This window comes from Halyomorpha halys, unplaced genomic scaffold (assembly GCF_000696795.3).
Source record: "Halyomorpha halys isolate HHAL.00 unplaced genomic scaffold, Hhal_1.1 Scaffold945.1, whole genome shotgun sequence".
Classification (NCBI taxonomy): domain Eukaryota; kingdom Metazoa; phylum Arthropoda; class Insecta; order Hemiptera; family Pentatomidae; genus Halyomorpha; species Halyomorpha halys.
Window position 1 is genome coordinate 781,287 of NW_027107924.1, and position 11,096 is coordinate 792,382.

Sequence of the window (11,096 nt, forward strand, 5' to 3'; positions counted from 1 at the left end):
AGTATACTTTTATTTCCGCTTTTTTTCCTCTAATTTTTTAATATACATGTATTTTTAGGTGCTTTTTTTCTAATTTATCATATTATTTAAAATTGTGGATGTTAAAGAAAACAGTTATTGATCTCAAGACTAGAAGTTAATCGTTATTTCACCGTTGGGAATGCATAAGTATATACGCGCACATCCATCATTAGTTACTCAAATAGTTATTTATTACATTTACTTCACATTTCATGAATACTTCATTCCACTTTTGTTTTATTTTTTTCATATTAATATTTATTTTTGCTACTTATGATGTTTATATTTTTTGCAAGTGTGAGTGTTCTTACTAGATCTAAAATGAAGATTAAATTTTTTTTTGTTTTTATTTTTTTTTTGTTTTTTTAATCTTTGTAAATAGCTATAAATTGTACATTTATACGAATCGAAATTGTTATGGAATAAGTTTCTATATTGTATATAAGTATTTTTTTGTGATATTCCTGAAGTTTTATTGTAGTATTAAGGTGCCGTTTTATATAACCAAGGTAATAACTAAGATTTGTAAATGTGACATTATGACTAATTAGTTCTGTATTACATTAGCTTATGTCAACTCTGATTATAAAATTTAATGTATGTCCTGTAAAATTATTTAAAATATAAAATGGTCTGTTAATAAGAAAATCCTTAATTTATTTTATCCTTGCTTCGATGGGTGAATATATATTTTTTTAACTAAAAGATTAGAAGTTAAGAAATAATGAGGTTCCTTAGATGTTGTTAGTTCTTTTTGTTTAATATTACTTGAATAGTAAAGTAATAGTGTTTATAAGTTTGAGGTTGAACAGCTTGAAAAAAAAATATATTCTTAAAAATAGAGTTTCTTCATAACCTGACATAGCTTTTGCTCTATGTTTCTCTAAGCTGGCTTCAAATATCAGTTTTAAAGTCTATTGAAGGCAGCTTAAATGTAAACAAAACATATCTATAAAACAAACCAAAAAAATTAAATAAATTAGCATTTTTTATGACAATTCAATTTAAAACGTAGTAAAATTAATGAAAAACTCAGCATCTGTCACATTAATGTAAAATGGTCAAATCGATCATCCTAAAAATAATGAATTTCACTAAATGATTTATCATGAAGTACAGAAAGGTTGATGAGCTACTGCAAATATTAGGTTGGAAAATGATTCACAAATTTACATAATTTTGTTTGTAAAACCTTAGCTGATAAGGAGGGGAGGTGTCATAGTAAGAAACAAATGATTAATAGAACAATACTCAATTAAATATTAATAAATAATGATAAAACCACTTGCAGAAAATATTCAAAAGATCTTTATGGCTTTAGGCCGTTTCCCCTTTTTAAAAAAATATATGCAAATAGAAATAAATAAACTTAATATAGCTTACAGATTTTTTAATTTTTAGAATGAAGATCATAGAAGCAGTTCTCAGTTGGATTCGAGTATACAATTAAATAATAAAGATTTTATTTTTTTCCCTTAGGTAATTTTTTTTCTTCTGAAGTACTTTCACTTCTTTGCTGGTGTCAAAGCCTGAAATCTGCATAATTAATGTACCATTACAAGTATCATGGTAAACTGAATCTTATCAACATCTATGATATTTACATCTTCATAATAAGTCTGGTATTATATGTGAGAAGTAGTATTCCTTAGTTTCTGAAGAATGCATATATATAATAAATGCATATTACTATTTACTGAATGAGAACAAAATATATGTTGTATTTATGGAAAATAGGATTCATGCTTGAAACTTGAAGTACTTATTAAATCACAATCACTTATTTTGTTATTCTGGAAGGAAGGCACTTGGGAGACCCAGGTACATTTACTCTGATGACATTGAAAAACTAGGGGCATCAAGAGGACGGACCATCCCTGAGATGAGAAGACTAGCCAGGGACAGGGACCAGGAGGCTAGATGGACTGAGACTGCAGCTACATGCTCAATGGCATACAAGAGTTAAGTTAGAGGAAGAAGGATTCATGCTCAAAACTTGAAGTACTTACATCTCAATTACTTATTTTTAAAACTCTTCTTCTTTAACCAACCCACCCATATACTTTACTGTGTCAGCTTTAATTTCTTCTATACCTGGCATCTTAACTTTGCCTTGGGTGACTCCTCTGTTCTTTGTCTGATCCAAAATGAGATCCTCTCACTTAAGCCTCGGTCGTCCTAATGGTCATTTTGCCACATGCAAGTTTTGTCAGTTTTTGCTTCACATATAAGTTTTAGGAATATTTTGATCAACACATGGCTGAACCAGGTTAATTATTTTTTATGTATATTTTCTATTAGCCATTCCTGTTCAGTTTCTTCTTTAATACTTATATTTCTCATTCGATCTAATCTAGTTTTACCAAGAGCTGTTCTCAGGAATTTCGTTTTTGTGGCTTGTATACAGCTTTCGATTTTTTTGTTACCAGGCCAACTTTCAGCTACATAGATAGCAAGTATGAAAACTTGTTTATACACCATCAACTTAGTTTGTAATTCCACTCCCTTTTTGCCGATTTTAATGTTGGGGAGTTGGTGGTACACATTTGTTGCTTTCCCTATTTCCTGGTTTATCTCAGAATCGAACCTCCCATCATTTGTAATTTTGACTCCCAAGATATTAGTAAACATCAACCTGTTCCATATTCAAGTCTACAATTTACAGTTCCTTGTTTGCTAGAACCATTTTTTTTTTAACAACTGAAAAAATGGTGATATCCATGGAGTGAATAAAAGACCAAGATTTTAGAGTCTTCAACCTTTCATTCCAATGTATGGCTGACTAAATAAAATAAGCCAAAGTGTAAGACTAGACATACTGAACTTGTTTTGTACCAATGTAATATTAGTCAATTGTGCTCAAGGTAATATTAGTGAGATTTCTTTCATAAGTAGACTTTCCTTTACATTTTGTTAAATTTTTACTAACCACAAAGTCTAAATTACCATTTTTAATTAACTTTTCAAGTTTTTGGAACAAGTTTGGAACAACAACAACAAACAGAAAGTTTCAAAGTAGATACATTTTTGCTTCCTGTCATCGGAAGATCAGGGAGCTTTGTATCATGCACAAAAGGGGAAAATAATTGTTTTCGGAGTCGAAAATTTTCACGTTTCACGTAAAATCACGTTTATTTCGTTTTCTGTTGTCAAATTTGTGTTCAGACATAATCGATTTTGATGACATTTTCGGCGATTGTGTTAGTTGGTCCTTTATCGATTTTATGAGATCCCGTTCTCTACTTCAGCTTACGCATGCAACGTATTTTCCTTGGTACACATATATATCGTGAATGACTGATCCTATTTTGTCCCAATTTGGAGTGAAGTTGGGAATAGTAATACTATGGTTTATAAATTACATCCACTACTTTCGCATTACCATGCACAAAAGTGTTTTACTTGATACAAAATTTTTACAAAAATTACATTCTATTCTCGAATGACTAATCACATTTATTAACAAATAGATATGATAACATTTATCATTAAACCTTGAAATCTGAATTAATTAATACCCTAGTAATTATGAATTTATTTATCTAAAAGAAACGGATGACTTAAAATCCTGGGCATTAAAGAAAAAAATACGCGCGGTAAAGGAAATTTTAGGCTTACAAGTACACTAAAATAAAACTAAGAATATAAGCTTAAATACAAATTGAGAAGAAACTGTAAGTATAGAAAGCCAAAAAAATCAAAAAATACTTAAAATACTTTGAAAGTAAAGTAACATTCATTAACGACTAACACAATCGTGTTAACACTTCACGCTAGCTTTTATTTATTCTAAAATAAAAGATCTTACGAAAACTGAAACTGAAAATTACAGTTAACTATATAAATACAATCAGTAAACCATGGTTTCTTATGGGCACCAGTGAGTAAAAGATTTAAATTTTATAATCCAAAGTTTTCAGGGAGATAGTGGGCCCAAATATTTATGGATCTGAATAAGAAAGACTAATAAAGAAATAATCTCCAACACGCAGCAATCAATCGCGATTATTATGAAAGTAGAGCGATTAACTTGCGACAAGAAGCCAACTGGCCCTTTCTTTGCAATCACGAACGCCTCAGTATTAGGAACCAGAGAGAGGCCGAAACTCAGTTGGGTGTATAGAATAAAGAATGACGTGACTGAGTACAGTGATATAATCTGGGAAGAAAATTCCTAATATAGACAGAGTTGAAGAAAGCTGGTGTAAGTGGCTAAAGATCTGGAAGGTCTCTAAGTCAACCTACTAAAAACAAAAAAATTAATGCGTTTAAAGGAAGTTTTGTTGAATTTTCTGTTAGTATCTCTAAAACCATATACATGATTGCTGGTTAAGTTGGTCCTTAGTCGTTCGGACGAGTTGATCACTTTGTTTGTCTGGTGTCAAAGGTTGATGTTTCGGTTGAGGTAAGGAAGCGGATTGTATCTGCCAATATGTACTATTTTAGACTGTGTCGCTATCTGGAAAGTAGTTTAATATTGAGAGATAATGTAATAAGACGTATAAAACACTGATCAAATCACTGTTCAATCACGTACGAAGCAGATACAAGGGCCTGCTCGAAGTCGGATGAAAGGGATCTTCTAACATTTGAGAGAAAAATCGTGAAAGGCATTTACATGTTGAAAAATGGTTCTACATGGAGATGGCATATAAAGAAAGAATTATATTCCTTCCTTAATGAGCCTGGTGCAAGAAGCGTCAAGCTAAGTAGGCTACGCTAGGCAGGACATGTTGCAAGGGTCGCCTGAAACTTGGATGGCTGGATGTTGGCTGAAGAGCCTGCTTGAAGTTCAGAATTGAAAGACGGCTGCACTTCACCGATTAAAGGCCATGACCCAGTTATTAATTGTAGCTTGAGTGGAAGTTGAGTGAGTGATGAGTGGATGGGAAGAAAGTTTTGATCAGAACCCAATGGTATTTTAAAAATAAAAATCGATTAGTTCGAAAGAAAAACCGCATTTTAAAATTGTATATGAACAGGTGGTAGCTAGCGGGGTTAAAGTTTTTTTATAACTAATAATAAATAAGATTAATGTACTTGTTTTGTCTTTAGTATTTCATGTCAAAACAATGTTATTGATATCTTTTTATATCAATAATAAATACAGAAATATAAAAAGACCAGCTTGTTGGCTTTTAATAGCTTAATCTAAACATAAATATGTTTGCTTAGTAATGGCGACGCGAGCTATCTAATTGAGTACATTATATCATTTGATAAGCTGTATTAGTGGTTACATAATAAAGGACTGGATTGTAACAACACTTCATCCGGTTACAAGGTTAGTCTCCATAATTGTAATTAATTGAAGTCAAACAGATTAACGTTCTTAGACACACCTAATTAGATAAAACATTTCAAGACAATTCTGAACTAGGAATACACACGTCGGTCGCTGTTTTTTTGTTAACTAATTGAGCACAGTGATTAGTGAAAGAAAATTGTAAATATTACATTAAATTGGATAATATCACTTGTTTATATTAGTTGTAAGGAATAAATATAAAACTTTTAGAATTGGAGGAGAGGGTTTTTCCTCCTACTAAAGGAATTGGTGATTGTATATGAATAAATGCTGCAAAGAAACTGGTATGGGCAGGGAATAAAATTGAGTTATAAGGACCAGTGTTAGGGTAAGGAAAGAGGCCATCTACCATAAGACAGACTACCTGGAAGCTATAATAAATGTTGGTTACATTTTTTTCATAATATATAGAGACCGTGAAGTCCATAAGTAGGAAAAAGGATGGTAAAACTAGACAGAGAAATAGGGGGAGCCGATTGTAGATTGTACCTATCGATTATATCACAAACAATCGATAGTTCTTGTACACAATTAAATGGTCCATCTTGCCCACACTGGTATCGATAATTGCCTTGCCCACAAAAATATTATAGTAATTAAAGACTCGCAATATACTTGTAAAATCTTGATCTGTTATTAGTCTGGAGAAAGGAGTAAAAAAATAGAGGGAATACACTTTTAGGCCCGGGTCTATTCCTTTGGAAGGCGGAGCACCCGAAAAGCCAAAGTTGACAATTGAAAGTTGCAACCGCAAACCAAAAATGTTAAAAAAAAAATAAAGTTAGCAATTACTCAAAGCGTGCTCAATTTTTTTTTTTTTTAATTCCTATTAATGCTAAGTCACTTTTTTTGTTCTAAACACTAAATAATGTTTACTGTTTTTACTTTTTTTTTTTTTTTTTTTTATAAACAAATTTATCCATTATATCAGAAACAATTTTATTTCTTAAACTTCAGATTTTAATATTTCCTGAAAAATAAATAATTTTTTTATTAACTGTTCCTAGAAAACATTAATTGAAAACAAAAACTGACCTAATTAATTAAATTTAAACTCACTCCTTTCTTTTTAGAGCATTTAATATATTTTAGGATCCTTAATGTTACGTAGAAATGAGTCTGGACAGAACAGAGAAAGAAGCACTAATTTCTCGAGAAGCCGTTCTCCAGAAATTAGTGCTCCAAGAGGATTTTCACTATAATTTTACCAAATTATTGGAAATAACATTTACTACAACTTCTATTAGCTTCACCTTTTCGATTAAATGGTTTTAGAGATAATTAGATTAATGCATGAAATTCATATTAACTTGAACGTAGTTGCCTTCAAGGGGCGTGGTCTAATTCCCATCCCTTAGCGTCAGTTTTTATTAGAAGGAGAGAGTGGGGTTATGCTACCCTCCTGATGTTACGGTCCACTTATGGTAAAAAGTCTTTTTTATTACCTTTGAAACATTTACTTATAATTATTCGATGCGCAATGACATTACAATCTCTCAAGGAAATCATAACACTAATAATTAGAAGTACTGGAGTAGCATAGCATGGGTCTCTCCCGCCCTTATTAAGGTATTTTAATTTAAAATATACAGTAATGTTAGGGAACATTTTGTCTAGAGCTATCACATCTATCGTATTGTACAGGTCATAAATAAAAAAGTCATGAAATGATATGGTTCAAATTTTTACAAAATATTATTGTTATTTATTGTGACATTTTGGCACCCTCTCAATCCAACTTCTCCCGTTACCTCCAATATAGGACATTTCTTATGTTATCTTGAAAAAAATTACTAGCAGCGAATTGAGCAGTATTAAAAAAAAAATATATCGAGCTAGATTGCAAAATTTGCTAATTGGTGGAATTGTAAGTGTATAAAACATTAAATAAGAAGTGTAGAATTTTTCAAAAGTTAAAAACTGCTCTACTGATAAATTCATACCATTTGGCTTACTTTGTTCTTGCCCCAAGCCCTTCAATTTTAATTCAGTTGTACGTTTATGTTTTGTTAAATTTATTTTGTAGTTAATAATTTTTGTTATTAAATATAATTGATAGGAATCAGTTATTATTATTACTTACTAATTGGAAGATTTTAATTCTTATTACAAAAGCAATAAATAAGCGACCACCTTCCTGAATCCAAAATCATCATGGGATATAAGGAGTGAGAGGAGAAAGAGTTCATCAAAGCCACAAACATTTGAATTTGAAATTGCTCAACCAGGGATAGAAAATGTCATGGAAAATTAAATTTTATTGACGAATATTATGAAAGTTAAAATTAGGATAAGTTTAAAAACTGTGGAAAATCAAGGTACCCAGTCGGTATGAGTTGGGTTTTCAACATTTCTATACGAATATTTAATGTATTAGATCTGACCGGCACATTCCTTGGGAACGTACTTGGCTATTTTTTAAAAAGCCCCATAATTTTCTGTTTTCGAGATAATGGACCCCTCTGATTCTAACGATTGCCTTCAATTTGGCATGGATTCCATAAAGTATCAAGTGTCACTTAAGTTCTAGATTTTGTTAATTTTTTTTTTAATATCGCCCTAGCAGTGATAATATGACTGAGATTATAACACAAAAAATATTAGAAAGCAATCCTTCCCGGCCATCCCGTTTCCTGAAGGCGGTTATACATCAGTGACATAATAGCTGGGGGCTTACAAAGAATGGGGAGGTGGTATTGGTGGTGTGAAGCTGCAGAGCCCGAAGTCCTTCACTCGGCGAGGACGTCAACCAAGGGGACAGTGCTTTGCCACCTCCCAGGTCTTGTTGAAGGGGCGATCTCTCTGAAGAGCGGGTTGGCACAGGCCTTCAGCCCATTAAAATTTGTTGTGCCTTCGGCCTATATACTCCGGCACAGAGGGTATAACTGGAGTTCCTTGTGGATGGTGGTATTTCTGGCCCTCTGTAGAGTTGTTCCACGGACGATTTGCTGGAGGACGGAATTCTGATAGCTCTGTAGCTTTTGGAGCGTGGTTTGGTAAAGGTGGCATAGCAGTTGCGGGGACTTCAGAAGATGGTAGAATCTGTAGCTCTTCTGGCGGGCCTGCTTAAGTCTCTCCCGAACTTGACTGGAGAAGGTGAGGTGCCTATCCAGTGTGACGCTCAGGTAGAGAATGGAGTTGGAGATTCGCTGGTCGACTTCATCCACTTTGAAGGTGGTAGGCAGTGGTTTCTTTCCTTTTTGGAACGACATCACGATGGCGTCCGTCTTTCCAGGATTTACCCTAATCCCAATACTTTTAAGGGCATCAGTGATGGTGGCTGCAGCGTCTTGAGCATGGGCTAGGGCTGTTTTTGCATTGATGCTGGAAGCGTAGATGCCGATGTCGGGCATACCACTTGTAGGAGTTGATGAACTTAAAACTAGGTCTTAATCTACTACTATTTACAGATTGTTCAAGTGGCTATAATGCCTGTTGCCACCGCATTGGTGGGAATAGAGGCTTGGGCTGATGTTTCAACGAGTCCAGGAATTTAATATGCCTTCTCCTGATGAAGTCCGGAACCGTTGGGACATCCAATAATTTGTGAGGAGTCGGCGGTTTTTCCTTCTTCCATACTGTAGTCCGTACAATCTTCCGCAGTATGGAATTTTGGAAATACAAAGCTTATTTAACTTGAGCCTAATTTAACTTACCATCTAAACATGTCTGTTTAGAGTATTAGCTTAGAGCGAGTATGTTGGTTGATGTAGGACATGTTACAGTCTCACTAGAGGAAATCATAACGCAAAAAACATTAGAAGGCAATCCATCCTGCCCGACCCGCCACTCTAAAACCCCCGTTTAGCGACAGTCCTATTTCACTTTTGAAACATTTACTCAAAGCGAGAAGAGGAGACTAAACCGCTAAAATTGAATAAAGCGTGATAATAATAATAAAATTCAAACCATTTTTTCAATTTTAGCCACTTGTTAAATATTGCTCGATTTGACTATCGTAAGTCTCACTTTCTCGTTTTATGTAAATGTTTCAAAAGTGACATAGGACCGTCGCTCGGGGTTTTAGTGAGGCGTATCGGCCAGGATTGCCTTCTAATATTTTTTATTATTATCTCACTAGAGGAGGTATTCTACCAACGTAGAAGCCCTATCTTTGTTTTGTTATCTTTTTTTCCGATTGATTTTCTTTGTTAAAGCTATCAGTGGTCTATGCCTGTTGGTTGTGGGGTACCACTGTCTGCTTAAATTGTCTGAGTAGATTCGCGGATCCAGGACTTGTTTTAAACCTTGAGAGATCTCTACACGGTCAGTTACATTTGTTAAAATAATAAACAAATAATTTATAATTTTTTTTTTTTATGATTTATTAATATTAATATCTACAACTGTTTTAAAATATATACGACAAGTAAATTTGATGTTAGTTATACCATGGCATGATTCAGACATGTGGAGAATCTATCTGTTTATAGAACTGCATTAACATTTCTAGAGGAGAAGATCTCGAACCCATCTTATTTTCAGATGCCTAGGAGGGTTATCAGGTTATGAAGAAGAAGCTAGGTTAGAAAGAAGTGGGTTTAGGTTTGGAAGTTTATCATAGAAGGATTGGTTTCTAGTTCTGGCCAAATCGGTAACATTTATGTCCTGGTGGTTGACTTATTTATGACAAATTAAGGAGCATTAAGGATTTTGGATTGTAAGAATTGGATACAAGAGGAATTCATTGTTTAGTGGAGCCCGAAAGAAAAATAGGCCTACGGAGTTGAGCTTTGGGGCTCCACTGAACCATCAAATTCCTCCAGAATCCAATCCTTACAGTCCAAAATCCTTAATGCTCCTTACTTTGTCACAAATCAAGTCATCCATCAGGACCTCAATGTTCCATATGTTGCCGATTTGGCCAGAACCAGATACCGTTCCTTCCATAACAAACTTCTCAACCACCCAAATCCACTTGTTTCTAACCTGGCTTATCATTACCTAATAATCCTCCTAGGCATCTGAAAAGAAGATGGCCTCGAGATCTTCTCCTCTAGAAATGTTATTGGAGTTCTATCAGTGGGTAGATTCTCCACATTTTTTTATCATTTCACTATGTCACCTACACCAAATTTACTTGTTGTATATATGTGTATACAGTTGTAAATAACAATATATAAATTATTAAAAAAAAAAAGTTCTAAGAAATGGATCTGTTCTACAGGAATAAGTGGTTATTAAAGGATACCGTGGAGCAGGAAGTAATTAATAATAAAACTATAATAACATCTATCCATAATACAACAGTCAGAATGTAATCGCCACTACGATAAAATAGCAAAGAACATTTTCTATTTCTGAATTTTGTTTAATATTCCTGTTATTTAAATTTGATTTAATACTATTCCATGACCTGTACTTTGGCTCCCCCAGGTTCGAGAATGTTCGTGTATATTGATTGTGATGTTCGCCGTGAGGTGGGTCAGTCGTGGTCTGGCAGAGCTCTCGGCGTGTTCCCTATCTACAGGTTAGTAATCCCTTGCACTTCACGTGGTGTTTTATGTATTAAAATTTTTAGTAGTTCTATAAATTGTTAAAAATTTATATTAATTTTTAGTACGAAAACATGATGGCTTTAACCACAGCTCAAAAACTCATTATTCGGTTTTCTGATCAAAAGTGTTTATATTTTTAATAATGCACTACTAGGATATATTTACTTTAGTATACCTTTACAAACAGTAGTTAATTAAAATAAAATAACAATAAATTAACAGTTATTAAAATTTAGTATAAATATAAGTGTTAACATCATAAAATATGA

The 11,096-nt window shown here is 33.3% G+C and overlaps 1 protein-coding gene across 1 annotated transcript in view; it reads left to right on the top strand.

Annotated features, from left to right (window-relative positions):
• Positions 1 to 10,713: 10,713 nt before the first annotated feature.
• Positions 10,714 to 11,096, top strand: part of LOC136795500 (uncharacterized) — a gene marked incomplete at its 3' end in the record, with an annotated part of 27,127 nt that continues 26,744 nt past the window's right edge. Inside the window, exon 1 of the mRNA XM_067046272.1 lies at positions 10,714 to 10,799. Coding sequence (XP_066902373.1) covers positions 10,714 to 10,799 — 86 coding nt within the window. The remainder of the gene's footprint in view (positions 10,800 to 11,096) is intronic.